This window comes from Solanum tuberosum, unplaced genomic scaffold (genome assembly GCF_000226075.1).
Source record: "Solanum tuberosum cultivar DM 1-3 516 R44 unplaced genomic scaffold, SolTub_3.0 scf00403, whole genome shotgun sequence".
NCBI classification, from domain to species: Eukaryota; Viridiplantae; Streptophyta; class Magnoliopsida; order Solanales; family Solanaceae; genus Solanum; species Solanum tuberosum.
In genome coordinates this window covers 437,577-453,691 of record NW_006239321.1, presented here as the reverse complement: position 1 = coordinate 453,691, position 16,115 = coordinate 437,577, and the positions used below count along the sequence as shown (strand labels likewise).

Sequence of the window (16,115 nt, the reverse complement as noted above, 5' to 3'; positions counted from 1 at the left end):
AAAAAAAATACTAACAGTCCTTTTCTTTTCCAAACTCGATCAATTAATCAGGCATAGTAGGGACCACAAATTTATTAGCAGAGGCTTCCAATTATAATATTTAATTCGTAAAAAGCATGAATTAACCATATCATAATAAATCACAGATTGTACCACTAAAAATCTGCAACTGCACTCCTCTATTTAATTTCAATTTTTTTTCTTTCTCGTTACAACTTATTTAACTCCCCATGTTAGAATTACCGACACCAATCAATTAAATTAAACTTCTGAAAAATTTAATCCATTGATTAATTTAATCCTTTATCTTTATGCTTAAATTAATTCACATGACAGATATACATATATAATCCACCTGCAAGGTTTTCACGTGACTATTTATAACAACCATAAAGGGGTGTCTTCTTTATCATATCCGAGATATGGTTCTATCAGCTAATTATTATTCCACGTATGTAATTTGTTATTATCCAATCCATTAGGAATTTTTTTTCGACTCATCCTAGAGTCTCACCTTTTAATAGATGAAAATAATAATAAAGCAAACTACACAGATCATAATAACTATATCAAGATTAAGAGTAAAAGCTCATGTAATGGACTAGAGATATTATCTATTGAAATTCAGAACCTAAATGCATATCTCAATTTGGTCCGTTCAATACATGCAAAATGTACTAACACAAGAAGTTGGAATTTTACCATTCCCATAATTAAGATTGAATTACATTTAATCTTGTGTTACAATCATCAAGATGTTTGTCCAATTTCATCTTTGATTGTGAACATTTAATTTATGACTTATAAGAACCGGAACTTTCAATCTTCCGCGTATGAGTTAAGCAACTCCATACTCAAAAATCGTCTACTATATAAACAATGGACACACATATAAACACAATGATCTATTCAAAAAAAAACTTTATTGTAACAACTTACATAAAACGTAAAGACTTTATAAAGGATTAAAATCAATACTATAACTCAACCATATGGTTAATAGTATATCCCAATAGCACAAAGGTTAAGAAATACATGAAGACTTTCAAATGTTTATAAAATTGCCTCTTCAAAAAATAGTCATATTAAAAAGTAGATTCACCTTTCTCGCTTCTCATAAATGTATTGAAGTACTATCTTTAAGATTAAGTGGGACCAACAAGAATAAAATATGAATTATACCTTTAAATACTTACCATATAAGGAAATGTGACATTCTTTTTGGGACTGATCAAAAAGGAAATGGTGTCACATAAAATGGGACGGAGGGAGTAAGAAAATAGCAAAGCATGAGGGGAAAGAGGCGACTGGAAACTTCTCCCTTGCCTGAAGAGTTTTAGTGAGTATTTATAGACAAGAAATTGTAAGATAACAACTTGTTTGAGCGGGAATTTTGGATTTGAATTTTAAATTATGGTCAAATAGAGCTGTTGTGAATATCAGATTTATCAGACTATTGATTCTAAGAAATCAATTCTTGAAAAAGAAGATCTTGACTAGCACCTACTATTTTCTAATTATAAAAATAGTATGGGGAAAAAAAATTTGCTAGAGGGGGTGTCGAGTTATTTCACAGAAATGGCAAGACAACTTTTACTTTGGCATAAAGAAGTTTGATTTTTCTGTCAGAAGTGGAAAGGATAAGAAGATAATGCAGTATGTTTGTTTGTATGGAGGGATTAGGGTAAAGTCTTATCTTTGTATTTGGAAAATGATATGGGTTGATGATAAGATAGAATCAAGGGTAAATTACATAAATCCCATAGTTTTAATATGAAATTACAATCTATCCCTAATAAGTTTCAAATTACATTAATCCCTTAAAAATTAAAAAAATCGAATACAATAATTGAAGCTCGGATACATTAAATAGTGTCTCAGATACATTAAAAACTAGCTCGAATACATAATATGTAGCTCGGATACATTAAATACTGACTCGAATACATTAATGTATAACTAGGATACATTAAATATTGGCTCGGATACATTAATATGCAGCTCGAATACTTTAAAGAAATAAGGGATTTTGGAGATTTTTAAAAGTAATAGGGAATAATAAAAATAAGTGAAACAAAAGGTGTGTATTTCTGTAATTTGCGCTAGAATCAATAGAGATTGGATGGGCTTAGATGATTTGAGCTTTTGGGCTCATTGTTTTAAGCTTGTAAATGGGCTTGAAATGGACAAATTTTCATGGCCTATTCCCTCCTTGAAATTAATTCATTTGAGCTTCTACTTTAGTAATCAATATAATATATTATATAAAGTTTTAGTAAGTAAGAAACTTGAAATAAAGTAACGACATACTATTTTAAACAAGATGGCATTAAAGAAATAATAGTAATGTTGATAATAAAAAGTATAATTTTGAAGTAGTGGAAATGATAGTAAAAATATGATAATCATAAAAAATAATAAAAGTTAAAGTGATTACGATAACAATAGAGATAAATGGAAAGTAATAGTGAATTATAAAGTATTCGACTTATTAGCAATTTAGAAGCTCAACGAAATAAATTAGAAGAAAGGAGGGACAAAAATTGGTGTCAACAGTAAGTATACGTGAAGGTTCCCCAACTCATTATAGAGGTCCTCATAAATTTTTCTAAGAAAAAAATGTTAGGTTCTTCGGGCACCAAATCCATGGGCACACACGAAAAACTAAGGAATTTGGGCGATTCTTAAAACAATGCTGGTAAATGCGGAAATTGATGTTAAATAAATGGTGTAAGTATACGTGAAGGTTCCCCAAATCATTACGGAGGTCATCATAAAGTTTTTTGAGAAAAAAAATTAGGTTCTCCTCGCCAGATCCATGAGCTAATACACACGAAAAATCGGGGAATTTGGAAAATTCTTTAAAATGGGTATTAAAATATCGTGTGAGTATACATGAAGGTTCCACAAATCATTACTGACTTTCTCATAAAGTTTTTGAGAAAAACAATTTGGGTGCTCTGGGCGCCAGATCTATAGGATAATAAACATGAAAAATCGGGAAATTTGGGCGATTTAAAAAAAAGGATTGTAAATGTAGAAATGGGCTTTAAAAAAATGGTGTGAGTATACGTGAAGGTTCCCCAATTGATTACGGAGGTCCTCATAAAGTTTTTTCAGAAAAAAAAAATTTGGTGCTCCGGCGCTAGATCCATGGGCTAACACATGAAAAATTGGGGAATTTGGGCGATTCCTAAAAAAGGGCTTATAAACGCGGAAACGGGCATTAAAATGGTGTGAGTATACGTGAAGGTTCCCCAACTAATTACGGAGGTCCTCTTAAAAAATTTTGATAAAAAAATTATGGGTGCTCCGGGCGCCAAATTCATGGGATAATTAATACACACGAAAAATTAGAAATTTGGACAATTCTTAAAATAGAGCTTGTAAATGTGGAAATGACATAAAAATGGTGTGAGTATACGTGAAGGTTCCCAAACTCTTTACGGAGGTCCTCATAAATTTTTTTTAGAAAACGATTTTCGATAATACAGGCGTCAGGCGTCATATCCATTGGTTATAGGAAAAATTGAGGAATTTAGGGATTTTTAAAAAAAGGTTTATAAATGCGGAACTGAGCGTTAAAAAATGGTGCGAGTATACATGAAGGTTCCCACACTCATTATGGAGGTCCTCATAAGTTTTTTGAGAAAAAATATATGGGTACTCTGGGCACCAGATCAATCTATTGATGCACACGAAAAATTGAGGAATTTGAGCGATTCCTAGAAAAGTGCTTGTAAATGCGGAAATGGGCGTTAAAAAAATGGTGTGAGTATACGTAAAGGTTCAACAACTCATTACGGAGGTCGTCATAAAGTTTTTTGAGAAAAATATTAGGTGCTCCGGGTCCCAGATCCATGGGCTAATACAAACAAAAAATTGGAGAATTTGGTGATTCTTAAAAAATGGCTTGTAAATGCGGAATTGGGCGTTAAAAATGGTGTGATTATAGGTGAAGGTTACCCAACTCATTACACAGGTCCTAATAAAGTTTTTTGAGAAAATAATTTTTGGGTGCTCTAGGTGCTAGATCTATGGCTAATACACGCGAAAAAATGGGAAATTTGGCGATTCCTAAAAAAGGGCTTGTAAATGCGGGAACGGACGTTAAAAATGGTGTGAATATACGTGAAGGTTCCCCAACTCATTATGGAGGTCCTCATAAAGTGTTTTTATTAAAGAATTTTGAGTACTCTAGGCACCAGATCCATGGGCTAATACACACGAAAAATCGATGAATTCGGACAATTCTTATAAAAGGGATTGTAAATGCGAAAATGTGCATAAAAATGGTGTGAGTATACATGAAGGTTCCCAACTCATTACAGAGGTAATCTTAAAGTTTTTTGAGAAAACAATTTTGGGTGCTCCAGGCGCCAAATCCATGGGTTAATACATACGAAAAATTAGGGAATTCTTAAAAAAGGGCTTCTAAATGCCGAAATGGGTGTTCAAAATAGTGTGTATACGTGAATGTTCCCTAACTCATTACGGTGGACTTTATAAAGTTTTTTGATAAAAAAAAAATTGAGTGCTCTAGGCGCCAGATCAATGGGCTAATACACATGAAAAATCAAGGAATTATGGCGATTCTTAAAAAAAGGCTTGTAAATGCGGAAATGGGAGTTAAAAATGGTGTGAGTATAAAAGAAGGTTCCCCAACTCATTACGGAGATCATCATAAATTTTTTGAAACAAAAATTGGGTGCCCTGGACACCAGATCAATGGGCTTATACACACGAAAAATAGGAGAATTTGGGCGATTTTTAAAAAAGGACTTGTAAATGCAGAAATGGGCGTTAAAAAAAATTGTATGAGTATATGTGAAGGTTCCCCAACTCATTACAAAGGTCCCCATAAAGTTTTTTGAGGAATAAATTTTGGGTGCTCTGCGCGCCAGATTTATAGACTAATTCACATAAAAAATGGGTGAATTTGATAATTCTCAAAAAAAGGATTGTAAATTAGGAAATGGGGGTTAAACAAATGGTGTGAGTATACGAGAAGGTTCCCCAACTCATTACAGAGGTCCTCATAAATTTTTATGAGGAAAAAGTTTTAGGTGCTCCTGGCGCCAAATCCATTGGCTAATACACACGAAAAATCAGGAAATTTGGGCGATTCTTAAAAAAGGGCTTGTAAATGCAGAAATGGAAGTTAAAAATGGTGTGAGTATACGTAAAGGTTCCCCAACACATTACGGAGGTCCTCATAAAGTCTTGGGAAAACCATTTTGGGTGCTTCGGGCAACAGATGTTTTGGCTAATACACACGAAAAATTGGAGAATTTGAGTGATTCTTACAAAAAGGTTTATAAATGAGGAAATGGGCGTTAAAAAAATAGTGTGAGTATACGTGAAAGTTGTGTGCTCCGAATGCCAGATCCATGAGCTAGTACACATGAAAATCAGGGAATTTGGGCAATTCTTAAAAATGGTGTGAGTATAGATGAAGGTTCCACAACTCATTACAAAGGTCCTCATAAAGGATTTTCATAAAAAAATATTGTGTTCTCCAAGCGCCTGATCCATAGGCTAATACACACAAAATATCATGGAATTTTGGCGATTCTAAAAAAGAGAGTTGTAAATGCGAAAAAGGGCGTTAAACATAGTGTGAGTATATGTGAAGGTTACCAAACTTATTACAGAGGTCTTCATAAAGTTTTTTGGGGAAAATATTTTGAGTTCTCCGGGCACCAGATCCATAAGCATTAACACACAAAAATTCGGGGAATTTGGGCGATTCCTAAAAAAGGACTTGTAAATGGGAAAATGGGCGTTAAAAATGGTGTGAGTATACATGAAGGTTCCCCAACTCATTACGGAGATCCTCATTAGTATTTTTGAAAAAAGAATTTGGGTGCTCCAGGCGCCAGCTCCATGGGCTAATACACATAAAAAACCAAGAAATTTGGACGATTCTTCAAAAATGGCTTGTAAATGCAGAAATGAGCGTTAAAAAAATGGTGTGAGTATAGGTGAAGGTTCGCCAACTCATTACAGAGGTCCTCATAAAGTTTTTTGAGAAAGCAATTTTGGGTACTCTGGGCGCCAGATTCATAGACTAATACACACGAAAAATTGGAGAATTAGGGGGATTCTTAAAATAGGGCCTGCAAATGCGGAAATGGGCGTTAAAAATGGTGTAAGTATACGTGAAGGTATCCCAACACATTACGGAGGTCCTCATAAAGATTTTTGGAAAAAAAATTGGGTGTTCCGGGCTCCCGCTCCATGGGCTAATACACACAAAAAATTAGGGAATTTAGGCGATTCTTCCAAAATGACTTGTAAATGTGAAGTGTTCAAAAAATGGTGTGAGTATACGTGAAGGTTCACCAACTCATTACGGAGGTCCTCATATAGTTTTTTGAGAAAACAATTTAGGGTGCTTTGGGCGCCAGATCTATGGGCTAACAAACACGAAAAATCGAAGAATTTGGGAAATTCTTAAAAAAAAGGCTTGCAAATGCGAAAATGGGCGTTAATAAATGGTGTAAGTATACGTGAAGGTTTCCCAACTCATTATGGGGTCCTCATAAAGTTTTTTGAGAAAAAAATTTGGGTGTTCCAATCACCAGATTCATGGGCTAATACACACGAAGAATCGGAGAATTTGGGCAATTCTTAAAAAAGGGCTTGTAAATGCAGAAATTGACTTTAAAAATGGTGTGAGTATACGTGAAGGTTCCCCAAACCATAACAGAGATCCTCATAAAAAAATTTGAGAAAAACAAATTTGGTGCTCCGAGCGTAAAATCCATCGGCTAATACACACGAAAAATAGGAGAATTTTGGCGATTCTTAAAAAAGGGATTGTAAATGCAGAAATGAGTGCTAAAAAATTATATAAGTATACGTGAAGGTTCCCCAACTCATTGAAAAGGTCCCTATATTGTTTTTTGAGAAATAAATTTGGGTGCTCCAAGCGCCAGATCCATAGGGTAATTCACACGAAAAATCGGGGAATTTGGAGATTCTAAAAAAAGGGCTTATAAATGCAAATGGACGTTAAAAATGATGTGATTATACGTTAAGGTTCCCCAACTCATTATGGAGGTCCTCATAAAGTTTTTTGAGGAAAATAGTTTAGGTGCTCTGAGCGCCAGATCCGTGGGCTAATACACAAGAAAAATTAGAGAATTCGGGTGATTCTAAAAAAAGGATTGTAAATGCAGAAATGAGCGTTAAAAATAGTGTGAATATACATGAAGGTTCCCCAACACATTACGGAGGTCCTCATAAAGTTTTTTGAGAAAAAACTTTTGGGTGCTCCGGGCACCAGATCCATGGGCTAACACACGAAAAATTCAGAGAATTTTGCGTTTCTTAAAAAAGGGCTTGTAAATGCGAAAATGGATGTTAAAAAATGGTATGAGTATACGTGAAGGTTCTTCAACTCATTATGAAGGTCTTCATAAATTTTTTGAGAAAAAAAATTGCGTGCTTCTTGTCCCAGATCCATGGGTAAACATACACGAAAATCATGAAATTTGGGCGATTCTTAAAAAATGGTTTGTAAATGAAGAAATGAGCATCAAAAAAATATTATGATTATACGTGAAGGTTCTCCAACTCATTACAAAGGTCCTCATAAAGTTTTTTGAGAAAAAGATTTTGGGTGCTTCGGGTGCCAAATCCATGGGCTAATACACACAAAAAAATGAGGATTTGGGCGTTTCTTAAAATAGTCTTGTAAATGCGAAAATTGGCATTAATAAAATGTTGTAAGTACACATGAAGGTTCCCCAACTCATTAAGGAGGTCGTCCTAAAGTTTTTTGAGAAAAAAAATTGGGTGCTTTAGGCACCAGATCCATAGTAATACACACAAAAAATCGAGGAATTTGGCTAATTCTTAAAAAATGTCTTGTAAATGCAGAAATGGGCGTTAAAAATGGTGTGAGTATTGAAGGTTCCCCAAGTCATTACGGAGGTGTTGATAAAGTTTTTTGAGAAAAAAAATTTGGGTGCTCCCGGCGCCAGATACATGGGCTAATACACACTAAAAATGTGAAATTTGGGCAATTCTTAAAAAAGGGCTTGTAAATGTGGAAATGGGCGTTGAAAAAATGGTGTGAGTATACGTGAAGGTTCCCTAACTCATTACGGAGGTCCTCACAATTTTTTTTCAGAAATAAATTTTGGGTGCTCCGGACGCCATATCTATGGGTTAATATAGATGTAAAATCAGGAAATTTTGGCGATTCTTAAAAAATGGCTTGTAAATGCGGAAATGGGAGTTTAAAAATATGTGAGTATACGTGAAGGTTCCCTAACTTACTATAGAGTCCTGATAAAGTTTTTTTAGAAAAATATTTTGGGTGCTTCGGCGGCAGATCCATGGCCTAATAGACACAAAAAATCAACGAATTTGAGCGATTCTTAAATAAGGGCTTGTAAATGTAGAAATGGGCATTAAAAATGGTGTGAGTATACGTGAAGGTTCTCCAACTCATTACAGAGGTCCTCATAAAGTTTTTTTAGAGAAAAAATTTAGGGAGCTCCGGGCGCCAGATCCATGGTCTAATACACAAGAAAAATTGGGGAATTTAGACGATTCTTAAAAAGGGCTTGTAAATGCGGAAATGTGCATTAAAAATAGTGTGAGTATACGTGAATGTTTCCCAACTCATTACAATGGTATTCATAAAGTTTTTTTGAGAAAAAAATGTTGGGTGCTTCGGACACCAGATCCATGGGCAAACACACGAAAAATCAAGGAATTTGGGCATTTCTTAAAAAGGGCTTGTAAATGCGGAAATTGACATAATAAAATGATGTAAGTATACGTGAAGGTTCCCCAACTCATTAAGGAGGTCCTCCTAAAGTTTTTTGAGAGAAAAAAAATTGGGTGCTCTAAGAGCCAGATCAATGGGCTAATAAACACGAAAAATCAGAGAATTTGGCTAATTCTTAAAAAATATCTTGTAAATACATAAATGGGCGTTAAAAGTAGTGTGAGTATACGTGAAGTTACCACAACTCATTACAGAGGTCCTCATAAAGTTGTTTGAAAATTGAACCAAACAACGAGTTGTCGTTCAATCCCAAAACCTCAAGTGATTTCCTACTGCTTGAAAACCTGAGAAACAACTCAGGAAGCCATTGGTATGTTTGAGTGTTAGACATGTCCAGATTAAGATGTTCAAGATACATCAAGCTCCCAAAAGAACTTGGAACCCCATCTTTAACTTCAAAGTTATTAGCAAGATTAAGATGTTCAAGATACATCAAGCTCCCAAAGCGATCATCAATTTGACGAATGAGTTGATTATGAGAAAGGTCTATGCTAGTTAGGCTTGTGCTAAAATTGAATAACCAGTTATATACAGATGAAGTAGAAAAGTCATTACAACATAAATGAAGAATAGAAAGAGAGATCAAAGATGAATTGGCTAGATCAGCTGGAGACAGAACGAATTTAGAGAGTCCACAAACACTCAAGTCCAATTCTTTCAATAAAGGGACCTTAGTTATCTCTCGAAACCAATTGCTTGCTTGGAAGTAGTTACCACCAAGACGCAAGAACTCTAGAGAGGAGAGATGAGAAAGCCACACAAGGTCCTTTACTATAAGTTTATTGTTTCCGAGATCAAGAATTCTCAAAGAAGTTAGATTCTGGAACTATGCTGGAATTTCACTAGAAAAATCAGAAGATGAAAGGTTCAGGTACTCTAGTCTCTTAAGGGAGCTTATGAATCTTGGTATCTCACTATTTTCAAATCCATTTACACTGAGGTCTAAGAAATTCAAATACTCTAACTCAAGTAGACAAGGACTAAGTTTACCTGTCAATATTGGAGCAAAACAAGCATGGCCTGGACAAGTAACCTCACTGTGGAGATCAAGAACAATAACATGACCTGTTCTTTTGTCACATTCAATACCATTCCATTTGTAGCATTCTTTTTTATCACCCCAGGTAGATAAACGACCAAAATCGTCGTTAAGGCCTCTTTTAAACTCAAGAAGGGCATCTCTCCCCTTTTCTATACAAAGGGTCTTGCTAACTTCTCTTGAAGTTAATCCAAAAGCTGTCTCTAGGAGCAGTAAAGACCAAGTAATAAGAAAGCCTCTTGGATTATTTCTTTTGCCCATGTAACTATACAAAGGGTCTTGTTAAATTCTCTGTATTTCTGAAACTTTTAACCTATTCAACTATAACATGGTTCCTACAAGCATCTACTTGTTTTTATATAAATAGGAAACAGAAATCCATGATTTTAAATCCTTCTCAAACCCAACCAAAATATTAGACAAAGACTCAACAACAACATACCTACTATACTCCGACAAGTGGAGTCTGGGGAGGGTAGTGTGTACGCAACCATATTCGTACTATTGTCAAAGTAGAGAGGCTATTTCTGAATATTAGACAAAGACTCAACAACAACAACATACCTATTATATTACGAGAAGTGGGGTCTAGGCAGGGTGGTCTGTATGCATGTACTTTTGTGAAGGTAGAGAGGTTGTTTTTGAGTTAACAAAGACTCGTTAAGAATAAATCATACAGATTTTTTTTTCTAATTATACAACCAACTTAAGTTTGATATCATAGTCAAGTGACCCTACTTTGAGAAGAAAATAAAAGAAAGATTATACCATATGAACATCTAATCTTCTTCTACTTTGACTTGCAGAATAAACAAGTACCTAGAGTAAAAAAAATGGAGTATATTTGACTTTTACATACCAAAATAAATAGTAAGTAAAGCAAAACTGGACAAGGGTTAACATTACTGTAGGCCATCCAGATATATATCAATAAGTGAATGTGAATTGAGAAATTTCCAAGGGCTAGGGATGAAGCTTTTCATCATCTTCTTTTTTTATAACAGTGATGTTCGGATCAACTTGCACACACCTCAACTATCGAGCTTTTTCTTAAAAATAAACAAACTACACACAAACTTTACATTTATCAGGCCCTCGTCAGCTTTTTCTTGAGTCTTGCAAACCAGACTCTTGACATCATATCGAGCCAACTCATCATGTCTGTTAAGAATGTGAAGTAGGCATTTCTCCAAGAACGGTTGACAATTAAACAACCCAAGATTCCCCAAAATGTGACAAAGAAACCTATCATCATTGATATATAAAACTCCAGATATGGGAACTCCTCATCATCGTCATGTTATTATGGATTGGTGTTGCTGCCATGATCGATATGAGGTTTAGGAGGAGAATATCCGGGACACTCTTGAAGAGAAGGACCACATAGTTGAGCATTATAACTGTAGGATGATCTATCAAAACTTTGCAGTTGAGTGCTTGATGGAATTCTCCCGGATAAGTGGTTGTTCGACAAGTCCAACACACTAAGAAAGTCAAATTAGCAAGACCTTGAGGGATCACACCAGAAAGATTGTTTCTTGATAAGTCAAGAGACTGCAACATCTTCATTTGACCAATTCCTTCAATGACACTTCCATTTAGATCATTTCTTGAAAGGTTCAGAGACTGCAATCTTCTCATCTCAGCTATCTTTTTAGGTATACCGCAAACCAATTCATTACTTGAGTGATCAATAGTCATCAGATATAATAAAGGATTCTTGTACTCAGACTCCTGGTTTTTCCATTGAATCAATAAGTCACCAATGTACAAGTAGTAAGTAAGAGGATTACCATAGATACCTTGGATATTAAATCCCATTGGCTCACCAGAACTATCATCCTGATATAATAAGGTAAAATTGTTGAAGCAATGTGGAATTTCCCCTGATAATCCATTTGCTAAAAGGTCCAGTAACTGAAGAGATTGAAACTGACAGATAATTGATAGTATGCTACCATAAAATCTGTTGAATCGCAGTCTTAGAATCCGCAAATTGAGTAGATCAGTCCCTATCCATGCTGGGATTCTTCCTGTCAACTTATTTCCTCCAAGATCCAAGATTTGCAACCGCTGACATTGTGAAAAAGAAGGCAACATTCCACTAAAACTGTTATGGCGTATGTATACAACCTCCAAACTTGTCAAGGAGCCTAATGAAGGTGGAACTTTTCCAGAAAAATTATTATAGGCTAGATTAAGAACATCTAGATTAGAATATTCTTCCAACAATCTGGAAGTTCTCCTGAGAATCGGTTGCGTGACAAGTCAAGAGAAGTCGGGGAAGTTCTACTTTGACAAATTGAAGAGATGGATCCGAGAAACTGATTTCTATGCAGATAAAATATTTGGACATTGGTAGGGACTAGAGGCAAAGACCCTGAAAAGTTGTTAGAGCTTAAATCTATAACCATGTAACCATATGTATTCTCTATTAAGTCAGATACTCTTTCACTGATTTGGTTGTTTGAGAGATTCAAAATCTTTAGATCGGGGGAAAAATCAGAGAACCAACTTGGAAGCGTGTCTGAAATACTTGCAAGTGAGATATCTAGAACAGTGTAGTTATTTTGATTTTGAAGCCATTTTGGGAAAGAAGGTCCCAAATTGCAAGATGGAAGGCTTATAACTTGTAGCTGAAAAGGTGGAAGCCAATCAAAGCTTGTCTTAGAGACAATGAGTTGAATGACAAGTCCAAATACACTAAATTGGAGAGATTTGAAAGATGGGACTCAGGGATTGTACCCTTCAGGACATTATATGAGCCATCAAAACTTTCCAGGTTCGATAGTTTTCCCATACTTTCTGGTAATCCATCCCGTCTATTGGACGAGACATCCAAAATTCTAAGTTGTGATAGTTTTCCAATACCTTGTGGTATCTTCCCCTGGAATTGATTAGAGCCAAGATGCAACTCTCTTAATGATGGAAACAGTGCTAAATCTGGTAATGTCCCTCTCATCTGGTTATCAGACAAATCCAGATACTCAAGGGTAGAAACATGTCCCGGTCATTCCATGAAAAAGCCATTCAACACATTCTTCTGCAGGTATAATTTCTTCAAGAATGAAAATGTTGTGACATTAACAATTGAACCAAACATTGAGTTGTCATTCAACCCTAAAACCTTAAGTGATTTCCTACTGCCTGATAACCTGTGAAACAACTCAGGAAGCCATTGGTTTGTTTTAGTGTCAGAGATGTCCAGATAACGTAAACGTGTCAAATTCCCAAAAGAACTGGGAATCCCGCCTTTAATCTTGAAATTACCAGCAAGATTAAGATGTTCAAGATACATCAAGGTCCCAAAGCGATCATCAATTTGACCAATGATTTGATTATAAAAGAGGTCAATGCTAGTTAGACTTGTGCTAAAATTGAATAACCAGCTATATTCGGATGAAGAAGAAAACTCATTACAACACAAATGAAGAACAGAAAGAGAGATGAAAGAAGAATTGGCTAAATCAGGTTGAGATGGAACCAACTTAGAAAGTCCACAACCACTCAAGTCCAGTTCTTTCATTGAAGGCACTTCAGTTATCTCTTGAAACCAATTATTTACTTGGAAGTTGCTACCACTCAGACTCAAAAACTCTAGAGAAGACAGATGAGAAAGCCATCTAAGGTCATTTATGTCACGCCCCGAGCCTACACCCTGGACGTAGCCGGCACTCGAAGACCATTATTGGCCCCAAGCGAACCCTTGGCTTGGCTTACTGACTCAGCGGAAGACTCTAAACATTTTACTACAATCAAATGAACTTACTCAAATAACTTTAGTGAAATAACTCAGAATGTTTAATGGTCAACATTCAACTTGGCCAAAATGGCAACTCAAGTCTTAACATATGAAATGATAATGTAAAGACGTCTGACTACTAACTGTTTACGAAGCCTCTAAAACAAAGAGGGATGTCGGGACAGGACCCCCGATCATCCTAACATCTGAAAAACTAGAAAGCAAATAAACGAGTCCTCCGGAATGCAAGGAGGGCTCACCAACCAGACTCTGAATGCTCAAGCTGGATCAACGAGGCGCTAGATGCTGATCCTGGTTACCTGTGTCTGCATCATAAGAAGATGCAGGCCAACTGGCATCAGTACATTGAATGTACGAGTATGCGAGTTGGAATGATAAAACAAGATATAGGCTTGAAAGGAATCTGAAGAAAACACTTACCTTGGCTCTTCTCAACTCATGAAAAAACTTAACTCAGAATAAAACAATGAAACACATGCATTATATGAAAAACTTTATAAACTGTAAAAGCAACTTAGTTCATTAAAGAAAATGCAATAACAAACTCAACTTTACTCATATACAAAGTAATATAGTTTAGGTGGGAGTTTCTCTAACTGACAACCATCACTATGAGCCTAAGTAGTGATACAACGTCTTTTGACACGCTGCTAGAATGGTCCTATACTTTGCTGTCATATGATACCTACTTAACTTAGTGAATCCACTAGCTTAACCTATGTGATCATCTAAAAAGTATGACTCATTAATACCCATGATGGCTACATGGTTTATGGAGACTTGAGTTAATATGAACTCGCATCCCCATATCGGTGCTCAATACTACTACCAAAAATATACTTAGCTCATATGTTTTAAAAACAAACTTCTTTCTTTGGTTTGAGATAATTACTCAAAACTTAGCTTAAAAGCTTTCTTGGAATCGATGTTCCCTTTTCTTGCTCAAATGTGAAAACATTTATAACTCTTTGGTAATACTTAGTTCCCTTGTAACTTTTTGAGAAATGAACTCAACTCTTTACTCTTTTGCTTAACTTGAAACATAAGTCTTAAATAAGGTTAAAACGTTTGTTAAAGACTTTTGAAACTTTAAAACTTTGCTTTGATTTGCTTCTTAACTTCTAGACTTGACTCTTAACTTCTCTTGACTTTGATCCTAACTTTCCTTGAATTGGATTGTGGATTCAAGGTTCATGATCTCATGTATTGGATGATTTCATGATGTTTAGATGTACCTTAGAGTGTTGGAATCAACTAGAAAACATAGGTACATTGCTAAGGAATAAGTACGAAAAGGTGGGGAGCAAATTGGGAGAACTGGCATCCCTGGCGCTCTGAGAGGCGCGGGGCGCCAACCCTTAGCATTCAGGGACTGGTCTAGGGAGACCTGGCTGGCACGACTCCCCACCCCTATACTCACGTGTTTGACGACTTTTCTTCTTCATTTTTCATCTCTAAACCCTTTAAACTCTATTGGTTCTTTCCCCAAACACTTAGAATCATTTATACCCTCAATATATGATAGATTCAAACCAAAATTACACCCGAATACGTGAATCAAATCGCAAGAACTCTAACAACACAACCCACAAGAAATTCAACAAAACTTTCAACAATGTTCATCAAGAACTTCAATTTCCAAACTTTCAAAGACTTAAATTCGCTGGATTGAATCATGTTTGGCGCGTGGGCGAACTAACTTAACGCTATGTGATCTCACATACCTTGTAGGGATCACCCTCGACGAAATCCACAAGCTATCCTTGACGAAGTCGACGAATCTTGCTTCTTCTTCTCCTTTCTCCTCTTTTCTCCTTTCTCCAAGCCCTAGTTTAAATTTCCAATTTCAAAAACTGACTAAAATCTGATTTGACCCATATTAAACTCCTAAAACGGATTAAAATAATAGGGCAAGGAAAAGACTAAATTACCCTTCCAAAATCCGGATTAGACTTTCCTTATTCCAACAGCCCAACTAAGGCTGGCAACGGGATCGGAACCAGAACCGGGACTACCGGACCGGGACGGACCGGAACCGGAACGGAACCGGGCACCACAGGACGGATCGGAACCGGTAATTCCGGGAAAAAAACCGTGTACCCGTCCCGGACCGGTAACAGACCGGTACCGGACCGGACCGGACCGGAAACCGGGTCCCAACTGTTACTTATAATTAAAAAAAAATTATTAAAATTAAAAAATTAGGAACATTACACAAATAATATTAAAACTCTTGTAATTTTATTATAAGCAAAAAAATTTATACTTTTAAAGTTTTAAATACAAACTTTCAAACTTTAAAAGTATAAAAGTTTAAATTTCACATTTTAAAACTTTGAAATTTTAAATTCAAACTTTAAAACTATAAAACTATAAAAATTTAAATTTCACACTTTAAAAGTTTGAAAATTTAAATTCAAACTTTAAAACTATAAAACTATAAAAATTTAAATTTCACACTTTAAAAGTTTGAAAATTTAAATTTAAGTTTCAAACTTTAAAACTAT

The 16,115-nt window shown here is 35.4% G+C and overlaps 1 protein-coding gene and 1 pseudogene across 1 annotated transcript in view; both read right to left on the bottom strand.

The window, feature by feature from the left end:
* LOC107057895 (receptor-like protein 12) overlaps positions 1-10,106 on the bottom strand; it is an 11,594-nt gene extending 1,488 nt beyond the window's left edge. Inside the window, exons 1-2 of the mRNA XM_015302984.1 lie at positions 9,797-10,106; positions 9,091-9,577 (exon numbers count right to left, since the gene is read on the bottom strand). Coding sequence (XP_015158470.1) covers positions 9,091-9,577; positions 9,797-10,106 — 797 coding nt within the window. The remainder of the gene's footprint in view (positions 1-9,090; positions 9,578-9,796) is intronic.
* Positions 10,107-10,925: 819 nt separating this feature from the next.
* Positions 10,926-15,053, bottom strand: LOC102583815 (LRR receptor-like serine/threonine-protein kinase GSO2; annotated as a pseudogene).
* Between the last annotated feature and the right edge of the window lie 1,062 nt (positions 15,054-16,115).